General features: G+C 50.2%; 2 protein-coding genes across 2 annotated transcripts in view; one reads left to right on the top strand and one right to left on the bottom strand.

Annotated features, from left to right (window-relative positions):
• Positions 1-13,821, top strand: part of Erbb2 (erb-b2 receptor tyrosine kinase 2) — a 25,146-nt gene extending 11,325 nt beyond the window's left edge. The window contains exons 8-27 of the mRNA XM_021176358.2: positions 1,177-1,296; positions 1,536-1,662; positions 3,264-3,337; positions 3,421-3,511; positions 3,616-3,815; positions 4,274-4,406; positions 4,496-4,586; positions 5,184-5,344; positions 8,010-8,057; positions 9,198-9,336; positions 9,418-9,540; positions 9,687-9,785; positions 10,017-10,202; positions 10,339-10,494; positions 10,625-10,700; positions 10,935-11,081; positions 11,435-11,532; positions 11,685-11,873; positions 12,090-12,342; positions 12,478-13,821. Of these exons, the coding sequence (XP_021032017.1) occupies positions 1,177-1,296; positions 1,536-1,662; positions 3,264-3,337; positions 3,421-3,511; positions 3,616-3,815; positions 4,274-4,406; positions 4,496-4,586; positions 5,184-5,344; positions 8,010-8,057; positions 9,198-9,336; positions 9,418-9,540; positions 9,687-9,785; positions 10,017-10,202; positions 10,339-10,494; positions 10,625-10,700; positions 10,935-11,081; positions 11,435-11,532; positions 11,685-11,873; positions 12,090-12,342; positions 12,478-12,833 (2,867 nt within the window). The 3' untranslated portion in view covers positions 12,834-13,821. The remainder of the gene's footprint in view (positions 1-1,176; positions 1,297-1,535; positions 1,663-3,263; positions 3,338-3,420; positions 3,512-3,615; positions 3,816-4,273; positions 4,407-4,495; positions 4,587-5,183; positions 5,345-8,009; positions 8,058-9,197; positions 9,337-9,417; positions 9,541-9,686; positions 9,786-10,016; positions 10,203-10,338; positions 10,495-10,624; positions 10,701-10,934; positions 11,082-11,434; positions 11,533-11,684; positions 11,874-12,089; positions 12,343-12,477) is intronic.
• On the bottom strand, positions 13,816-15,131 carry Mien1 (migration and invasion enhancer 1). Its single transcript, XM_021177730.2, has 4 exons — positions 14,983-15,131; positions 14,772-14,869; positions 14,336-14,412; positions 13,816-14,244 (listed from the first exon to the last, which is right to left on the bottom strand). Exons 1-4 carry the CDS (start codon positions 15,069-15,071, stop codon positions 14,161-14,163), a joined length of 348 nt encoding a protein of 115 aa, XP_021033389.1. The 5' UTR covers positions 15,072-15,131; the 3' UTR covers positions 13,816-14,160.
• Between the last annotated feature and the right edge of the window lie 5,950 nt (positions 15,132-21,081).

A 21,081-nucleotide genomic window follows, 5' to 3' on the forward strand; every position in this document is an offset into this window, starting at 1 on the left:
TTTGCTTTGCTTTGCTTTGCTTTGCTTTGCTTTGCTTTGTTTTGTTTTGTTTTGTTTTGTTTTGTTTTGTTTTGTTTTGTTTTGTTTTGTTTTGTTTTAGACAGGGTCTTTCCTGTAGTCCTGGCTGTTCTAGAACTTGCTGGGTATATCAGGCTGGCCTCAAATTCATAGAGAGCCTCCTGTCTTTCCCTCGCCCATCTCGCCCGACCCCCTTTTAAAGTCAGGATCCCATGTAGCTTAACCTGGCTTGCCTTCTGATCCTCCTGCCTTGCCCCTGCCAAGGGCTGAGGGTACAGGTGTGTGCCGCCACTCCCAGGCTTTTGCCTTATTCTGTTTAACAGCTGCATAACAGGTGGCAGAGAAAGAGCCCAGACTTGGGAGCTGCATTTGAAACCTGTTCCCTACCGTTTAATAGTCTTACTGCCTTCTTCTTGCTGGGCCTCAGTTTCTTCATCTGTGAAACAGGGGCACTGTCAGTCCCATCCTAATAATTGTGAAGCATCTGAATGAGTTAATGTTCATGAATCTTTGAGAACGATGCCTAGCCTGTACTAAATACTCTTTTGAATGTGTCTTGGTCCTCCGTCTGCATGGAGTAGGGCTTTGTGTGGCAGTAACCCTGAGCCCTGTGGACACTTAGGGACTGGACTTGGACCTGGGGACCCTCTTTTCCTTCCTTTTATGGGTGGTGGGGCGGGGCCTTTAGGGTCTGGCTACGCTTCTCTGTGGTCAGGGTGAGAGGACAAGGTGTGTGTGTCGGGGAGGGGGGGAGGGAGACCGATTGTTTGGGTCAAGTCCTGGTTCCTGGGTGGCACAAACCAGTCATTCTGACACTTGGAAGGTAGAGGTGGTGGGCTTAGGGGTCCTAAGTCATCCTCAGCTGCATAGCGAGGACTCCTTTAAAAAAAAAATCCCAGTTCTGTTCCTTTAGTAGCACAGCAATGGGGGTGATTTGTATAGCTCTATACCCTAGTTTCCCTTTCTGCTAAATGCAAATAACAGCATTGACCCCATAGGGGTGTAGTGATGAGCAAATGATTGCCCTGAGTTCAGGTGCGCACAGAGGGCCTTCCAGGAGCGGAGGGAGATGTCCTTAGAGCTGGGCATTGTAGCCTTGATCGAGGTTGACTGGGCAGAGGCTAGGGCACATGGATGTATGTTCCCAAATCTGTACAGACAACTACCTCTCCACGGAAGTGGGATCCTGCACTCTGGTCTGTCCCCCAAACAACCAAGAGGTCACAGCTGAGGACGGAACACAGCGGTGTGAGAAATGCAGCAAGCCCTGTGCTGGAGGTACCCACCCCATTCCAAGACCAGCTGTGGCCCCGACCACCATCCCAGTCCGGTTCACCCAACTCTTGCTTAGACTTCTTCTTTTCTGCTGTCGCCTCCCCTGCCCCTCTCCGGAGCAGTCTCCTGAGTCTCTCTTGTCAGCATAGGGAAGAGGCTTGTCATTTCATGAAGGGACAGCGGACAGGTCTCTGGTATGCATGTGATCCTGAAGTGGCCCCTTTCACCTCCCTCTCCTTCAGTGTGCTATGGTCTGGGCATGGAGCACCTCCGAGGGGCGAGGGCCATCACCAGTGACAATATCCAGGAGTTTGCTGGCTGCAAGAAGATCTTTGGGAGCCTGGCATTTTTGCCAGAGAGCTTTGATGGGTAAGGGTACACAGTGGCCTGAGGTGGTGTCAGGGAGGACACATAGTTTGTGGCTAAGAATACACAGGAGGCAGGTGGGAGTCCACAGGGAGCCAGGGCATGGAGTTGGAGGTATAAATATCATTTAATCCACAGGCGGGGACGTAATGTGGCGATCAAACCATCTGGAGGGGGCATTGTTAAAGTTGTGTGTGTTCTTCCAGGCCTTCTGTATATTGGTGGACACAGAGTGACAGCTTTGACTGGGGAGGTGGTTCATGGAAACTGCCATGCATCCCTTGCTTTGGAGAACCTCTTTTTTAAAAAATTTATATTCATTGGTGTTTAATCTTCACGTGTGTCTGTGTGAGGGCATCAGAAGCCCTGGGACTGGAGTTACAGATTGAAGCTGGGCCTTGTGGAAGAGATGCCAATGCTCTTATCTGCTGAGCCATCTCTTCAGACCTCAAAGCTGACTCGTTCTTACAATAGCTGTTGAGTGGGAGCCAGCAAAGACAGGCAACAGGGCACAGACTTGGGTTTAAAACCTACCTCTGTCTGTCTGTCTGTCTGTGTCTATCTGACTGTTATTCTTGCTCTTTCTGTGTTTGTGTCTGTCTATGTCCCTCTGTGTTTATTTGATTGTTATTCACTCTCTCTGTATCTGTGTCTGTGTGTGTTTGTCTGTGTGTGTGTCTTTGTTCAAAAGACAGTCTCAGGTGTGACTCCTCAGGAGCTGTCCATCTTGTTTTTCAAAATAGGGTCCCTCTCTGGCCTGGAGCTCACTAAAACAGGCTACAATGACAGCCAGGGGACCCCAGGAACTCTTTTGTCTTTACCTCTCCAGTGCTGGGGTTACAAGCTCAGTATCACACACAGGGTGCTGCTGCTTCCTTCTCCTTTTCCTCCTCTTCCTCCTTTTATTCTTCCTCTTCCTCCCCTTTCTCCTCCTCCTTATGACAAGGTTTCTCTGTGTAGCCCTGGCTGTCCTGGAACTCACTCTGTAGACCAAGCTGGCCTCAAACTCAGAGATCTGCCTGTCTCTGTAGGTGCTGGAATTACAGTCCTATGTTCGGCTAACATGAGCTCTTTTATATGGTTCTGGGTATTGAACTCAGGTCCTCATACTTGTATGGCAGAGCCCTATTGCTTAGCTTCATTGCTGTCTCCTCTCTTCTCTGTGCCTCAGTGCCTCATGTGTGCAGTGAGGACCATCATGGCTCTATGCTCAAGGCGGTTTATTTGAGGCATGCTTAGAACAGCGCTGGATGGATGCTGAGACACCCCTCACCCCGTGTTTGTATTTTAGCATATGCAGAGATCAGTGTTCTGTGTATCACTGATGAATATTGGGTCATTTTCAAATGTCTTTCCTACAAACAGTTCAGCTTGTTTCTGCCTCTGGCAGCTGAAGCCAGTGTCTCTGCAGGATATACCGCAAATCAGACTTCTAGACCAAAGGACACAAATATTGCCCTGCCAGACTTTGACCCTGGGCTTTGCGCCTCAGGATGAGAACGGCTTGATAGGCTCTACCTGAAGGCATCTGTGAGGGTGCAGAGTGCTTTGCCAAGACCTTCCGGGGCTCCTGCCCTACTGACCACTCCTCCTGGTCTCTCTAGGAACCCCTCCTCTGGCGTTGCCCCACTGAAGCCAGAGCATCTCCAAGTGTTCGAAACCCTGGAGGAGATCACAGGTGGGCTGTCCGTTCTGGCCTCCTTCACAGGGACTAGGAGTTCTGGACCTTTCTACATACCAAGCCCCTTCCTCTGCCTGCAGGTTACCTATACATTTCAGCATGGCCAGAGAGCCTCCAAGACCTCAGTGTCTTCCAGAACCTTCGGGTCATTCGGGGACGGATTCTCCATGAGTAAGTGGGGGGAGGGGAAGGCTAGGAGGTCTGGCTACATGCCCTGCGGCCCTTGGTGGCTAGAGTAGGTGCCTTCTTGTGACTAGAAGCCCCCATTTCCACAGTGGTGCTTACTCATTGACGCTGCAAGGCCTGGGGATTCACTCGCTGGGTCTACGCTCACTGCGGGAGCTGGGCAGTGGATTGGCTCTCATTCACCGCAACACCCATCTCTGCTTTGTAAACACTGTACCTTGGGACCAGCTCTTCCGAAACCCGCACCAGGCCCTGCTCCACAGTGGGAACCGGCCAGAAGAGGCATGTGGTAAGACAGGAAGCCCAGCACAGAGGGCTGGCACAGAGGAGTCTCAGTAGCCTCTGGCAGCAGCCTCCTGTAGCCTGTGCATCATGTCTTAGAGCCCCGTTGTTGTTTGGAGACAGGCTCTCACTATGTAGCCCTGGCTGTCCTGGAACTCACTCTGTAGATCAGGCTGGCCTCAAACTCACAGAGATCTACCTGCCTCTACCTCCCAAGTGCTGGGATTAAAGGCATGAACCGTCATGCCCGGCTACAGCCTGGTTCTTCACTTGCCTATAGATGGCTTAGCCTTGAGCATGGCTTCCAGCTGTGTCCTTCCGTGCTGCCAGGCATCCACATCCCTCCCCTGTTTCTTGAACTTGCATGTTCTAGCACCAACCCTTAACCCTTCAGCCTGGAGCCATGCTCACAGCCTTTTTCCTTAGACCTGAGTCTAGCCAAACACTTCCTTCTCCTTGCTGCAGGTCTTGAGGGCTTGGTCTGTAACTCACTGTGTGCCCATGGGCACTGCTGGGGGCCAGGGCCCACCCAGTGTGTCAACTGCAGTCAGTTCCTCCGGGGCCAGGAGTGTGTGGAGGAGTGCCGAGTATGGAAGGGGTACGAATTGCAGAGAAGTGGGTGGCTGGAGGGGTCCTCGGGGTACTCTGCCCCACCCCAACCCCTTACTACACCCACCTCTCTCACAGGCTCCCCAGGGAGTATGTGAGTGGCAAGCACTGTCTGCCATGCCACCCCGAGTGTCAGCCTCAAAACAGCTCGGAGACCTGCTTTGGATCGGTGAGGTGCTGGTGGGCTCGGTGCTGGGGGAGGGGCGATCTGAGGGACCACCCGGTTGCTACAGGGTGAAATATTCCCAGAGAAGGCTTTACTGGAGAGCAGAAGCAGGGGAGATCAGGGAGGCTGGGATCCGGGACTAGGAACTGCTCACATTATGCTGTGGACCCTGGGCTACCCCTTCTTGCTATTGACACCGGAGCCCTTTCAGGCTAGGACAAGGTTCCAAGAAGGCCTGTGTCCTTGGTAGTGGCTACGCTAATGACCAAATGCAGGCCCTGTTTCCAGCCTCAGTTTTCACTTCTATAAGGTGAATGTTGTAATAGTCCCTCCCTGGTTGGGGTGTGGTGAGAACAGAATTAAATAGGATTTGGCACAGTGCCCAAGCATGGAATAAAACCTTTGTACATAATAGTTGTCACTTGTCACACCTTAGGGAACGCACGTCCCTCTCTGGGCGCCTCTACTTCCTTGTTGAGAGCAGGGATGTTTACTCCAGGATCAGGGAGGCAGTGCATCTGATTTGGGGACATGGGGCCCCATCCTTCTGCTATAGCGATGGCATCCCTAAACCCTCACAAACCCTTCCTCTCTGTCCAGGAGGCTGACCAGTGTGCAGCTTGTGCCCACTACAAGGACTCATCCTCCTGTGTGGCTCGCTGCCCCAGTGGTGTGAAGCCAGACCTCTCCTACATGCCCATCTGGAAGTACCCGGATGAGGAGGGCATATGTCAGCCATGCCCCATCAACTGCACCCACTCGTGAGTGGAGGGAGTGGAGTCTTTTCTGTAGAAAGGAGGGTCTTCATGGTGGGAGCCTCTTTTGAGCTCTTATTGTGAAAGGGGCAGAAGTCTACTTTCACTTATATTGAGGTGTAATTTTTTTTAAAGATTTATTAATTTTATGTATGTGAGTACACAGTTGCTCTCTTCAGACACACCAGAAGAGGGTATCGGATTCCATTACCGATGGTCATGAGCCACCATGTGGTTGCTTGGGAATTGAACTCAGGACCTCTGGAAGAACAGTCAATGCGCTTAACTACTGAGCCATCTCTCCAGCTGGAGGTGTAATTTTTATCTCTTTTCTAATTACAAAAAATAACACACTAGGGTCTGGAGAGGTGGTTCTGTAGTTAAGAGGACTCGCTGCTTTCAGAAGGCTGGAACTTGGTTCCTAACACACACTACAGGAGACCCTTGATTGCCTGTTAACTAGCTTGAGGAGATCTGATGTCTTTTTCTGGCTTCTGCAAGTGTATACAATACACACACACACACTCACACACATTCATGTAAATAAAGTTAAAAATAACACATTAAGGGCTGGCAAGATAGCTCAGTAAGTAGAGGCACTTGCTCATAAGCCTAGTGATTTCAGCTGAGTTCCCAGGACCCACATGATGGAAGGAGAGAACTAACTCTCAGAGCTAGTCCTCTGACCTCCACATGCCTGTTGTGGCACATGCATGCCTTCCAAGTTCCAAGCACAAACACACACACACACACACACAAATAAATAATGTAACCGGACTAAATATGTACAGTACTGCATTAGACATTTTAAACTACACATAAGAGATAAAATAATACTGTTGGCAGTTCTACTGTGAGTACTGTGAACTTTTTCCCCAGCCCCTAGTGCTGGAGATTTTGTGGATGTCAGAAGACAATCTGAAAGAGCCAGCTCTTCCCTTCCACCCTATGGGTCCCAGGGATTGAATGCAGTTGTCAGGTGTGGTGTCAAATACCCTCACCTGCTGAACCATCTTGCCAACTACCAACGTGTGGCTGTTTCTTTCTTTTAGGTGTGTATGTGTGTGTTTCTACTGCTGTGATAAACACCACAATCAACAGTAACTTGGGGGCAGGGGAGGGTTTATTTAACTTAGACCTCCACATCATAGACCCATCCAGGGAAGTTGGGGCAGGAACTCAAGATAGAAATCTGGAGGCAGGAATTGATGCAGAGGATGCGACCTGACTCTGCTTACTGGCTTGCACGGCATGGCTTGCTCAGCCTACCTTCTTACAGTACACTGGACCACTAGCTCAGTAGTGGCACTGCCCACCAGGACTGTGCCTTCCCATAGCAACCGTCATTCAAGAAAACGCGCACAGGCTTACACAGGCTTGCACAGGCCAGAATGGTGGAAACATTTTCTCAGTTGAGGTTCCCTCTTCCCAAATGACAATAGCTTCTGTCAAGCTGACTTAAAAGTAGTCGGTGCGGATTGTTTTGCCTGTGTGAAGATCTGTCTGATGCCTTGTGTAGGCCAGAAGAGGCGGTCGGACCCCCTGGGCCTCGAGTTACAGAGGGGTGTGAACTGACATATGGGTGCTGGGTTATCAAACCTGGGCCCTCTGGAATAGCAGTCAGGGCTCTCAGCTCCTAGCCATCTCTCCAGTTCTCTTCTCTCCCCCTCCCTCCCCTCCTCCTCCCTCTCCCTCTATCCTCTCTTGTCCAGACAGGATCTCTCTGTGTGCCCTGGCTGTCCTGGAACTAGCTTGAACTCAGAAATCTACTTACCTCTGCCTCTGAGTGCTGGGACTAAAGGTGTGGGCCAGCACCACCCAGCTTGCCCTCATTTCCTGATATAATCCAACACTTTCCTTCATATTCTTTGCTCTGCCTTTCACCCACTCTCTGTATCCTTTCCTACAAATGCTTCTCCATCACCCTCTACAGATGTCCCCGTTCATAGCACATCACTCAGTACAGGCCCTATTTGAGGGATATCGTCGCTCTTGCTTGCCTATTTATTTATTTCATCCTGACCACAGTTTTTCCTTCCGCCCTTCCCTCCTCCCAGTCCCTCCAACCCCCAATCCATTCATCTTCCCCTTCTCCTGAGAGAAGGGCAGGCCTCCCATGGATATTGATCAGCCATGGCATATCAAGTTACAGTAAGACTAGGCATCTCCTCTTCTAGTAAGGCCTGATTTTTTTTTGTTGTTCAGCTCCACACACAAAGGGGCATCTGTGTGCATGCCTTCTTGTGACCTGGTGTTGGCATGGTAGTACCAACTGTTGGGGCAGAACTGTTGACATTTTATTGCTTGGTTGGTGGAGATCGGTGCCAGGACCTTGTAGACCCTTTCCCACTAAGCTATGGCCCAGCCCCCTCTGTGTTTAATAGGTCTTCCCAAACTCTCCTCACATGTACCATATACCCTAGGCCTCTTTCATGGAGTGACTAGCTGATCTTCCCACCGTCATAGTGCCCTGCTTCCTGCCCAGCGCAGGAAGTCCCAACAGTGCAGGGGAAGTGGATTCCCAGACTGAAGAGGGACTCTTCTTGTGGACAAGTACAGAGCAATTTGAGACCTGGAGCCCAGTTCTGCTTGTCACATGGGAACAATCCTGCCACACCTGTCCCAGGAGGCTGTTCCCAGGTTTGATGATGGCACTCTCTCTCTTCTGCAGCTGTGTGGACCTGGACGAAAGAGGCTGCCCGGCAGAGCAGAGAGCCAGGTGGGCCTGAGCCCCAGAGGTACCCCCGTACCTCCCGACTCCTTCATTGGCCTCAGTGGTCAGTAATGAAGAGAGATTACCTAGAATGCTGCACATTGTCTCTCTCCTTAGCCCATTCTTTCTTTATTGATTTTTGTTTCAACAAGTGGATACAGACCTGCTCAGGATACTGTGGAGTAAGGAATGCTGGGACATGTAGTTCCCTAGGGATGCAGGCCAGGTCCAAGCTCCTAGAACTGCAGAATGCAGTGGCAGCATGTGAAACCTCAGAGTATCCGAGCTGGGCAGCTAGAAGCTTCCAGGATGGGGTGGGGCGGGCGGGGGGATGGTGTTATGTTTTCTTTGTACTCCGGTGGAGAGTCAGGCAAGTCTAGGGTGGCTAAGAGCTCTCTGGTGTGTGCTGTGAACCACACCAGTGCAGAAAGGGTGTGAACTGAGGCCATGAGGTCTAGATCTGGAAGGCAGCGTAGGGCTCTTGACCCCTGGGCCCCAGGACTCTGGTTTGCCAGAGGAGAGCTTTAGAAGGGAAAAAAGCAGTCTAGGGCGTGCTCTAAGAAGCTGCTGCTTGCCTGTGAGGCAAACATTGGACGCTGGCTGGAACAATAGGCCTGTGCAGAGCAAGATGGGGATTAAGGAAGCAAGGGTGACAAGAATGTGTTCTGCCCGGACATGGTGGTAGACACCTTGTGACCCCAGCACTTAGGAGACTGAGGCACATGGCTTGTAAGTTCAGAGCCAGCCTATATCGTGAGGTAGCCTCAAGGCTAAGTATACTAACAAATAATGGTCTGGTGACTATCAGGGACCCTGTGTGCCTCAAGATAAGCAGAATCATAGACGATTATATCATGGAGAAACATGGGTCCTGAGATCTTAGGTGCAACCGCTGCAAAGCAGGGGAAACCGTGGCTCCTTGAAGAATGCTTTGGCTAGTACCTGAGAGTTTTGGGGTACATATAACTGGACCCCATTTCATATGAGGCAGAAGCCCCTGGGGCGGGCTGTACAGTGCAGATTAACAAGGTGGGTTATCTCCTGTGAAGTTTTTGAGCCGAGGGACATTCCTGTCCCTTCATGGGTTCTCTTCAAGCTTCCCCCTCAGACTAGTCCCCAGTCTCTGATTCTGGCTCTCGTTTCCAGCCCGGTGACATTCATCATTGCAACTGTGGTGGGCGTCCTGTTGTTCCTGATCATAGTGGTGGTCATTGGAATCCTAATCAAACGAAGGCGACAGAAGATCCGGAAGTATACCATGCGTAGGCTGCTGCAAGAGACTGAGGTGAGGCGTGCCGAGGGCCTCCTAGCACCCCCTTGGCTTTGCAGCTAGCTGGGCATTCACCCTACCACCCTCTCGCTCCAGCTGGTGGAGCCGCTGACGCCCAGTGGAGCCGTGCCCAACCAGGCTCAGATGCGGATCCTAAAGGAGACGGAGCTAAGGAAGCTGAAGGTGCTCGGGTCAGGAGCCTTCGGCACTGTCTACAAGGTCAGGAGAGGACCAATTCTGGCATGGGTGGATCTGGGGGGAGGGGCATGGTCAAGAGACTGGAGCGGGCCAAGCTGGAGGCTGGGGACGGCTACTCCTCAGTGGCATAATGGGGGCCTGACTCTAGTCCTTTTCTTTTCGCTCAGGGCATCTGGATCCCAGATGGGGAGAACGTGAAAATCCCCGTGGCCATCAAGGTGTTGAGGGAAAACACATCTCCTAAAGCTAACAAAGAAATCCTAGATGTAAGCTGGCTAGGGAATGTGAGGAGCCCTCTCCCCTTACCCTCCCCCTTGGGAATGTAAGGAGCTCCTAGGTGCAGATCTGGGCTGCTTTTTCTTCATTGGGGTTTGACTCTTAATCTTCCTAGTCTGGAGGCCCTGGCTGTAGCCAGTGAGGGAGGGTGAGGGTCTCTGGGAGAGTTGAGTGCATGGAAGTAGGTGGTTTCCTGTATCCCTCTGTTCCCTTGTCTGCAGGAAGCGTACGTCATGGCTGGTGTGGGTTCTCCGTATGTGTCCCGCCTCCTGGGCATCTGCCTGACATCCACAGTGCAGCTGGTGACACAGCTTATGCCCTATGGCTGCCTTCTGGACCATGTCCGAGAACACCGAGGTCGCTTAGGCTCCCAGGACCTGCTCAACTGGTGTGTTCAGATTGCCAAGGTATGTGCTTTGGGGGTGGCTGGCTCTGCAGATCTTTTGGGTGCAAATCCCTGCCTTCATTTGGGGCCAGGATGAGGTGGGAGTACCCCTAAGGTGCGATGTAGACTCACGTGCCACACTGGTGCCCTTTGTCCAGGGGATGAGCTACCTGGAGGAAGTTCGGCTTGTTCACAGGGACCTAGCTGCCCGAAACGTGCTGGTCAAGAGTCCCAACCATGTCAAGATTACCGACTTTGGGCTGGCACGGCTGCTGGACATTGATGAGACTGAATACCATGCAGATGGGGGCAAGGTTGGAGGAGGGAGAGGAGGAGGGAGAGGTGGGGCAGGCTGGATTGGTATCTGACCTTTCTTTGGGAGAACGTGGAGAAGGGTCACCTCCCTACCACACCCAGTCAGGACTTCTTACTCTGCATCTCCAGGTGCCCATCAAGTGGATGGCATTGGAATCTATTCTCAGACGCCGGTTCACCCATCAGAGTGATGTGTGGAGCTATGGTGTGTGGAGCTGTAGGGGCTAGATGCGTTGCTGTGGCAGGGTGGGATGCAGACAGAAGAATGAGGGTGGGGATGGGAGGACGGGGAGGAAAATTGTTTATGTCTACCCAGTGCAGTCTTATGGCCACCTGGGGAGTGAGGAGACCGGGTAGACCCTACCTCTTGGCACAGCCCCTCCCTGTGCACACCCAGACTTCCTCTGTTCCCCCGACTCCTGATGCCTGTCTGTCCTAGGTGTGACTGTGTGGGAGCTGATGACTTTTGGGGCCAAACCTTACGATGGGATCCCAGCTCGGGAAATCCCTGATTTGCTGGAGAAGGGAGAACGCCTACCTCAGCCTCCAATCTGCACCATTGACGTCTACATGATCATGGTCAAATGTGCGTGACAGGGCTGAACCTCGGGCAGGCAGAGAGGAAGGGTGGTAGACCTGTGTGCGGGCGCTTGCAGGCTGGGGGGGATAAATGGGATGTGAGTGAGCCTCGTGTCCTGGAAGGAGCCTCAAAGGTGCCTTACCTATTCACAGTGGAAGTCCTGCCAGAGGACAGCTGTGGAGAGGAGAGAGGCCAGTCTAAAAGGGGACCCTAGAAACGCTCCAGGGCTCCGCCTCAAGATCCCAGAGTCCAGTTGTGTTCTGCCATGGGAGGGCTTTCAGCTTAGCCAGGGTTGTCTAGGCCAGGTTGGTCCTCAGACTTGTCCTGGGACGAGGATGCTGAACTTTCTCCCGCCCTAGGTTGGATGATTGACTCCGAATGTCGCCCGAGATTCCGGGAGTTGGTATCAGAATTCTCCCGTATGGCGAGGGACCCCCAGCGCTTTGTGGTCATCCAGGTACTGGGCTTTCCCACACCATACCTGCTCTGACAGCATCCTCCCTCCTGCAGGGATAGCCCCTGCCTCTAGCCAAAGCTCGGTGAACCCTTCCAGGGAACTAAACACCAGGCTGGGAGGGCTGTCACCTTGTGTCTCCCCTTCCTTCCTAGAATGAGGACTTGGGCCCCTCCAGCCCCATGGACAGCACCTTCTACCGTTCACTGCTGGAGGATGATGACATGGGGGAGCTGGTCGATGCTGAGGAGTACCTGGTACCCCAGCAGGGATTCTTCTCCCCAGACCCTGCCCTAGGTACTGGGAGCACAGCCCACCGCAGACACCGCAGCTCGTCGGCCAGGGTCAGTGCCCACCTTGGAATAGGGGTGGTCTTGCTCTTTGAGCTCCCCCACCCTCACCTTTCCTGAAGATTCCATTACCATGGCTGCTTTCCAACCCTTGGGACCCCACTCTCTCCATCACTGCCCCCATCGTGACCTGTGTTTCTCTCCTGGGACCCCCATTGTTCCCCTCGCAGACTTTTGAGTAGCTCCCATCATGACCTTCTCTTACCCCAGAGTGGCGGTGGTGAGCTGACACTGGGCCTGGAACCCTCGGAAGAAGAGCCCCCCAGATCTCCACTGGCTCCCTCCGAAGGGGCTGGCTCCGATGTGTTTGATGGTGACCTGGCAGTGGGGGTAACCAAAGGACTGCAGAGCCTCTCTCCACATGACCTCAGCCCTCTACAGCGGTACAGTGAGGATCCCACATTACCTCTGCCCCCCGAGACTGATGGCTACGTTGCTCCCCTGGCCTGCAGCCCCCAGCCCGGTATGGAATCCAGGCCCGAGAGATTGGGAGGAGAGGGGTGTTGAGAACCCTCAGGCTACACCCACTGAGGGGCAATGGTGGGGCAGGAATATCTTGGACCCTTTCTTTCCCTAACAACATCTCTTCTCTCCTCAGAGTATGTGAACCAGCCGGAGGTTCGGCCTCAGTCTCCCTTGACCCCAGAGGGTCCTCCGCCTCCCGTCCGACCTGCTGGTGCTACTCTAGAAAGACCCAAGACTCTCTCTCCTGGGAAGAATGGGGTTGTCAAAGACGTTTTTGCCTTTGGGGGTGCTGTGGAGAACCCTGAATACTTAGCACCCAGAGCAGGCACTGCCTCTCAGCCCCACCCTTCTCCTGCCTTCAGCCCAGCCTTTGACAACCTCTATTACTGGGACCAGAACTCATCGGAGCAGGGTCCTCCACCAAGTACCTTTGAAGGGACCCCCACTGCAGAGAACCCTGAGTACCTAGGCCTGGATGTGCCAGTATGAGGTCACATGTGCAGACATCCTGTCTTCAGAGTGGGGAAGGAAGGCCTAACTTGTGGTCTCCATCGCCAGCCACAAAGCAGGGAGAAGGTCCTCTGGCCACATGACATCCAGGGCAGCCGGCTATGCCAGGAACCTGACCTAAGGAACTTTGCTCGAGGCTTCAGTCCTGAGCCAGAAGAGACAGCACACTGTTCAGCCCCAGAGGATTACAGACACTGCCTGCCCTGACAGACTGTAGGGTCCAGTGGGTATTCCTTACCTGGCCTGGCTCTCTTGGTTCTGAGGTCTGAGGGAAGCTCGGCCTGGAAGGGTGGAGACCCCAGGTGAATATCCTGGGACCAGGCCACCCCGCTAGGACTGAGGCACGTGCATCCCAAGAGGGGGGCAGCACTCGCACCCAGCCTGGTCTTTGTACAGAGTTTATTTTGTTCTGTTTTTACTTTTGTTTTTGTTTTTTTAAAAGATGAAATAAGGATACAGTGGGAGAGTGGGTGTTATATGAAAGTCAGGAGGTGCTGTCCCCTTTCTCCATTTGCAATGAGATTTGTAAAATAACTGGACCCCAGCCTATGTCTGAGAGTGGTCCCGGGCCAAACCGAATTGCTCATCTGACACACAGCTCCTCCTGGAGTGAGTGTGTAGAGATCTTCCAAAAGTTTGAGACAGTTTGGCTTTGGGCTTGAGGGACTGGGAAGTTAGGATTCCTTCTGAAGATCCTTTGGCAACAGGGTCATACTCCGTTGGACACACTCATTCCAAGGCTACCCCCAGAATGAAGTCCTGTCCTCCCAGTGGGAGAGGGGAGCTTGTGGAGAGCAGTGTCATGTGACTCGTTTTCCTTGCCTTAGAGAGAAAGAAGTATCTGTCCAGGAAAACCCCACCCACTAGGTGTTAGCCCCACCCACTAGGTGTTAACAGGGCCAGACTGACCTGTGTGCCCCCACACAGGCTGGACATAAACACACGCCAGTTGACACAAGCATTTGTAATTACTCTTTATTGCCAAGAGACGACACTGCCCAGAATTCAGGGAAAATAAGTTATAGCAACCATGGCATCTGAAAGGTATTGCCACGCTGGGGAGAGGACCAAACTGCAGAGGGCACAGATCCCGGGAGAGCGATGGCGGAGATGTCCACAGAGAACATCTCTTTTCTGCCTTTGGCCACAGAAATGTCTAGTCCCTCCTTGTGCCCTAAGAGGCAAAGTGAAGTCAGGGTCTTACCTACCTAGGGCCAAGTGAGGGGCTAAAGGTAGAGGGATTCCTAGCGTAACCACAAGGAAAGGTTTAAACCCCAAAACCAAGCTTCCAAGAATCATTTCTTAGTCACAGGATGACACAGGGAGGCCGGCTGTTGGTGATCTTTTCTACAGGTTCTCCATTGCTGGCTCTTCGGATGGCTTCCATGAGCTAGCGGACAGAGACACGAGCGAGTGTCGTGCACAGGAGAGGAGGGTGTGTCTCGTCTCAGCCACCCTCCCGAGGTACATTAAATACTCACGTCTTTCTCGTAAGGAAAGCCCCCATTCTCCAGCTTGGAGAACACTAGCTGTCCATTGATCTCAATCTCGAAGGCCCCTGGTAGGATATAAATGCAAGAATGAGCTAAGAACAACAAGCAGGAGTTCAGGGAGGTCCTTGGCACCACCGCGAGTCCAAGCAAGACTGTTCATGGTCTCGGCAGACACCATTCGAGACCCGGTTTTCAGATCCGATCCATTGAAGCCATTCAGCCCCAAAACCCAGAGTCCTCACCAATGCGTCTTTCCAATACGCCATTAAGAGTTCCTTCACTCCAAACCCACAGTAGGCATTTTCGCTATGTGTCAGACTCTATTAGGGGCTTTATATATAACAGCCAATGTCAGCTCTAGAAGGTAGGGAGAGCTGGAGTTTTATCACATGGACTGACTCAGCAGGTGCTCTGCGGACCTCACCTGTCCCCCCGAGTCGCGACTCAATCTCGATGCCCGGATACTCCTCCTTCACAGCGCTCGCCAGCTCCAGGTAGGTCGCCTCAAAGCCGCAGGGTTTACTGGGGAGAAGAGACGTGGAGTGAGCTGGGGTTCCGGGGGTGGGGCCTCCCGTGGAACCACCCCCATCTTGCGGGCAAGCACAAGAGGCTCCTTTTCAACCCGAGTGGCTCACCAGTACTCCACCACGATGTGGACTCCACTGCCTGCTTCCACCTCCCCGGGAGGGGGCACTACGGACACCGGCGCCGGCTCCCCACTCATTGCTGCACGCTCTGCTGCAGGGCTGCTTCCGGGTGTGACGCCACGCCAAAGTCACGTGGGGGGCGTGTCCGCGGGCGTGTCCGGACCTCGCATTGCGTCGGGGCGCCCTCTGCCGTCAGCAGGTACTGCTACATCTTGATCCAGCTGCAGAGCGACTATCCTGGACCAGCACTGATCTGGGTTCTGAGAGCTCTGGATTTCTTTGGCATCCAATGCTCACCGTCATGGATTTGCTTACTAACGAACTGCCTGTGATCGCAAAGCTATTTTCCATTTACAAAAGACAGAGAAAATGGGGCAGGCGGCCGAGGTACCTGATGGTTTGTGGTTGGTGTTGCTATTTCCCTCTCGAACGATGATAGCGTTTGAAACCACACCATAGTGCTTTTCTTTCGAGTTCTTTTTTTTAACTTTTAAGAATATGTTAATTACGTATATATTGTATAAGTGTGAATTTATGCACGCGAGGGCATCTTTAAAACTTACTACATTTGTTTATTAATTTGTGGACGAGTGTGTATTGGAGTTGGGGGCCATGCCATAGCATGCTTTTGAAGGTCAGAGTACAGCACCTTCAGGGTTCGGCCTCCTCCATCTTATCATGTGGGTCCCAGGGATCGAACTCAGAGTATCAGATTCTGTCTCAAAGGTCTGTCTCTTACAGGTTAAGCGTCTTCATCAGTCCCAGTACTCTAGTTCTTTTGACTCTGAAGTGCTGACCCCCACTTTATGCACACTCCTCATCCCTGCCTCTTGCTAGAGGGCTAGTGTCATTGAACTCAGTTTGTAATTCTGGAACTGCAGCCTGGGTCCTCCCTGCCTCTTCCTTCCCTGAAGCACCGCTAGAGTATCGTAACAAGTCACCCATTCTGGTGTCCCTTGAAACTGTCCATTGTTGGGTTGGTCTGTGTTTGCTGAGTTCTGTCGTCATCCCATCCAGTTATAGGACATTTCCATCGATCTAATAAGGCCTTTCCTGTTTGCTTGTAGCCCATGCAGCTTCCAACTCCAGCCCCAAGCAACCGCTTCTCTGCTCTCTAAACTTTTCTGGACATTTCACATAAATGGACTCTTGAAGCATGTGACGTTTGCTCTGTTGTATCAGAGCAAGCCTCCATCCAGTGCTGTGTCCCAGGTGTTCCTTTCTATTGATGAATACTATTTCATTCTGTTGTACAGAAAAAGCACAGATTATTTGTCTATTGACATTAATCTGGGTTTCTTTGGGTTTTGTTTGTTTTGAGTAAATGTCTTGTAGATGCCTTTTTATGGATGTGTTGCCATTTCTCTTAGGTTCCTTAGAGTAAAATTAAAATTACTGGGCTGTGAGAAATTTATATTTAACTCTTTATGGATTGCCTATCTGCTTTTTTTTTTTTTTTCTAAGCAGCTGTAGCATTTTAAACCATCAACAGCAATACAGGACACAAGGAGTTGTTTCTTCATAGCCACCACAAATACTGGTTGCCTGTCTCTTTGATGATATTACTTTTTTTTTTAGATTAAATTTATTTATTTATTTTATGTATATATGAGTAGAGTGCAGCTGTACTGATAGTTGTGAGCCATCATGTGGTTGCTGGGAATTTGAATTCAGGATCTCTGTTCGTTCCGGTAGACCCCGCTCACTCTGGTCGGCCCTGCTTGCTCCAGTCTAAAGATTTATTTATTATTATATGTAAGTACACTGTAGCTCTCTTCAGACACCCCAGAAGAGGGCGTCAGATCTCATTATGGGTGGTTGAGCGCCACCATATGGTTGCTAGGATTTGAACTCAGGACCTTCAGAAGAGCAGTCAGTGCTCTTAATCACTGAGCCATCTCTCCAGCCCTGATAATAGTTATTCTTTTAAGTAATGCTATAGGCCATCTTTTCAAGTAGTCACATTTTTGCTGTTGTTTTTTTGTTTGTTTTTTGAGACAGGGTTTCTCTGTGTAGCCCTGGCTATCCTGGAACTCACTCTGTAGACCAAGCTGGCCTTGAACTCAGAAATCCGCCTGCCTCTGCCTCCCAAGTGCTGGGATTAAAGGCGTGCGCCACCTTTGCCCATCTCATAGCCCAGTTTAATTGGCTTACTTTCTCTTTATTATTGGCATCTAAGAGTTCTATATATATCCTACATACAATATCTCAAGTGAAATACGTATTTACAAGGATTTTCTCTTGCTACTTGCAGCACACACACACACACACTAAATGAATATAAGCAATTAAAATGTTTTTCTTTGAAAAGTCCTTTGCAAGCCGACAGTGGAGACACAAGCCCTTAGTCCCCACACTTGGGAAGCAGAGGCAGGCGGTTCTCTGAGTTCCAGGCCAGCCTGATCTACAGAGTCAGTTTCAGGACAGGTAGGCTACACAGAGAAACCCTGTCTGGAAACACTACAAACAAACACACAAACAAATAAATAATCTTTTGCCTAACCTAAGGCTACAAGTTTTCTCCCATCGTTATTTATTTAACTTTCTGATGTTTTATTGTGATTTTATGTCTTCAGCTCTGGTATTTGGGTTTCTGATCTAGTTTTCTTGTTTGTTTAGTCTTTTGTTTTGTTTTGTTTTTGTTTTTGAACAAATGTCCCAGAACATTCCTGAATTGAGTCAATCCTCTTGCTGGGCCTCCCAAATAGCAGAGGTTACAGACATGGACCACAATACCCAATAAAAGATGTTTTAACTAATGGCACCGTCACACTGTAATACACACATACTAAAAGAGTAATTTAGCTCTTTGCTTCTCACGATGCACAAAAATAATTCTAAATAGGTCTTAAGGAGCTGTAGAGATGACTCAGTGGTTAAGCGCACTTGCTGCTCTTCAGAGGACCCAAGTTCAGTTCTCAATCACTAAACATCCAAAGGCTCACGACTGCCTGTAACTCCAGCTCCAGGGGCGCTATCGCCCTCTTCTGGACTCCACAGGCATCTGCATCTGCATGCACATGCACAGATATAGACATACACATAAATAAAAAAAACCATTTAAAAAATCGATCATAGCCGGGTGGTGGTGGCACGTGCCTTTAGTTCCAGCACTCAGGAGGCAGAAGCAAAAGGATCTGTATGAGTTCAAGGCCAGCCTGGTCTACAGAATGAGTTCCAGGACAGCCAGAGTTATGTGGTGAGATACTGTCTTAAGTTAAAAAGAAAAAGAAAGGCCGGGCGTGGTGGCGCACGCCTTTAAATCCCAGCACTTGGGAGGCAGAGGCAGGGGGATTTCTGAGTTCGAGGCCAGCCTGGTCTACAAAGTGAGTTCCAGGACAGCTAAGGCTACACAAAGAAACCCTGTCTCAAAAAACAAACAAACAAACAAACAAAGAAAAAGAAAACAAACAAAAAGATACTGCTAAAAGCATAAAGGTTTACATTTGGGCTATCAGTGCTCTCATGGATCTGTATACAAATAGTATCTTGAAGTTTTGACTTTATAGTAGTGTATATTTGAAAAAGATTCAATAGAAACTGGAATTGGATGCTTGGTAGTTTAGATGTCAATGTACATTTTCCAATTAAAGTATTTTTAAAATTAAAAAGAGTATTCATTCTGAGTGTGGGTGTGGGAACACCAATACTATGGTGCTCCCGTGGAGGTCAGAGGTCAACTATGGTAGTCTGTCCTCTCCTCACTGTGTGGTTTCTGAAAGGAGAACCTAGGCCCTCAGGCTTGCAGCAAGCTGAGCCATCTCCCAGGCTTCTTCACACCAAGGTATTTTATGATGGCACAGATTTATAACCCCAGCAGAGGCAGGAAGATGGCCACAAGTACGTGAACAGCTTCAGTTAAGAAGGGAGTCTGAGACCAGCTGGGGTTACATATTAAGACGCCAAGATGTCATGTTGGAAAGTCCCAAATGAGCCAGAGCAATGGCTCAGTGGTTAAGAGCACTGGCTGCTCTAGCAAAGGACCTGGGTTCAGTTCCCAAAGTCCATATAGTGGCTCACAAACATGTCTAACTCCAGTTCCAGGAGTTCTGATGTCCTCTTCCAGCCCCCTTGGGCATCAGGCAAGAACATGCTAAACTCAAATACATGCAGGCAAACACATACACATAAATACAAATAAATAAATCTTAAAAACAAAAACTAAGCCCAAAGCCATGCAACAACAAAAATGAAGCTTTATTTATCTGTTTGTTCATTTATTTAGTTTTGTTTGTTTGTTTTGAGACAAGGTTTCTTTGTATAGCCTTGGCTATCCTGGAACTTGCTCTGTAGACCAGGCTGGCCTTGAACTTACAGAAATCCACCTGCCTTAGCCTCTGGACTGTTGGAATTAAAGCCATGCACCATCACCACCTGCCCAAAAACTAGGTTCGTCTTCTTAATCAATTTTAGATTTACTTTTATTTATTTACTTTTATTTTATTTATTTACTTTATGTCTGAGTGCTTAGCTGCATGTACACCTGCAAGCCAGAAGAGGGCATCAGATCCTTTTATAGATGATTGTGAACCTCCATGTGGGTGCTGGGAATTGAACTCGGGACCTCTGGAAGAGCAAGCAGCCAGTGCTCTTAACCACTGACCCATCTCTACAGCCCCCAAAAGTAAGCTATCCAGATGTAATAGCAACATAAGGCAAGGAGCATCAGTGACCTGGTTCCTGCTCATGTGCCTTTTATCTTGACAGTTTTTGGTAGAGATGCTCTTGCTTTGGCTGGCCTTGAACTTGTAACTCTCTTCAGCACTGGGATTGCACGTTCAGCTTGTGGTGACTTTGATCCTAAATTTAAATTAACTTATACATATTTAAAGTTCACCCTTGGTGGGCACAAAGGCTATGGAGTTAGAGGCACCTGCTGCCTGAGTTCTGGTTCCCAGAATCCATCATGCAACATTCCCAGAATCCACCATGCAACAGTGCCTCATGGCTCTTTTGGCGTGACCCTTATACATCTATCCCATAAGGTCCCAGACAGAATGGTTCCCAAGTCCCTACAAACCCAATGTCCCCTACTGCTAGCTCCTTTTGTCTCCTCCCTGGGACCTCAGATCAGTTCTCCACCTGCCCTGTTCTCAAAGCCCTACTTCTAGATCAGTGTTTCTCAACCTTTGGGTCTTGACCCTTGAGGGCTGGGGGTGGGAGTGGGGGTGAGGGTGGAGGTTGAAATCATTTTATGGTTGGGGATCACCACAACGTGAGGAACCATGTTAAAGAGTTGCAGCATTAGGAAGGTTGAGAACCACTGTTCTGGATGGAATCCTGGGGCTGGAGAGAAATGGCTCAGGGGCTAAGAATACTTGGTGCTCTTCTGGAGGTCCAAATTGCCTGTAACTCCAGCTGCAGGAGACCTGGCAAGTTCCTCTGCAGGAACCTACACACAGAGGCATGTGCACATAAATAAAAACAAAAGTCTTTGAAAAAGAAATGGAGGGCTGGAGAGATGGCTCAGTGGTTAAGAGCACTAACTGTTTTTTTTTCAGAGGTCCTGAGTTCAATTCCTAGCAACCACATGGTGGCTCACAACCATTTGCAATGGGATCTGATGCCCTCTTCTGAGGTGTCTGAAGACAGCGACAGTGTACTCACATATTATAAATATCCTTGAAAGGAAGGAAGGAAGGAAGGAAGGAAGGAAGGAAGGAAGGAAGGAAGAAAGAAGGAAAGAAAGAAAGAAAGAAAGAAAGAAAGAAAGAAAGAAAGAAGAGAGAGAAAGAAAGAAATGGTGGCACATGACTGTAATAATCCCACCACTAGAGAGGCAGGAGCAGAGGCAGGCTGATCTCTGTGAGTTCGAGAGCATCTTTGTAGGCCAGCCTGGTCTACAAAGCAAGTTCCAGGACAGCCAGGGCTGTTACAGGGAAAAACCCTATCTTGAAAAACAACAGAGAGGGAGGGAGGGAGGGAGGGAGGGAGGAAGGGAGGGAAGGAGAGAGAGAGAGAGAGGGAGAGGGAGAGGGAGAGGGAGAGGGAGAGGAAGAGAAAGGAAGAAAGAAGGAAAAGACTTTATAGAATTGGAAGAAAAATGAATACAAAACACATGAAAACTAATGGAGCACAATGGACGTA

This window comes from Mus caroli, chromosome 11, assembly GCF_900094665.2.
Source record: "Mus caroli chromosome 11, CAROLI_EIJ_v1.1, whole genome shotgun sequence".
Classification (NCBI taxonomy): Eukaryota; Metazoa; Chordata; class Mammalia; order Rodentia; family Muridae; genus Mus; species Mus caroli.

Excerpts from the sequence above, each read along its gene's own strand:
- Mien1 (XM_021177730.2), bottom strand. The coding sequence starts at position 15,071 with ATGAGTGGGGAGCCGGCGCCGGTGTCCGTAGTGCCCCCTCCCGGGGAG. Across the intron at positions 14,870-14,982 it reads CACATCGTGGTGGAGTACTG|TAAACCCTGCGGCTTTGAGG; the intron begins GTGAGCCACTCG and ends TCTTCTCCCCAG. Across the intron at positions 14,413-14,771 it reads GTCGCGACTCGGGGGGACAG|GGGCCTTCGAGATTGAGATC; the intron begins GTGAGGTCCGCA and ends ATATCCTACCAG.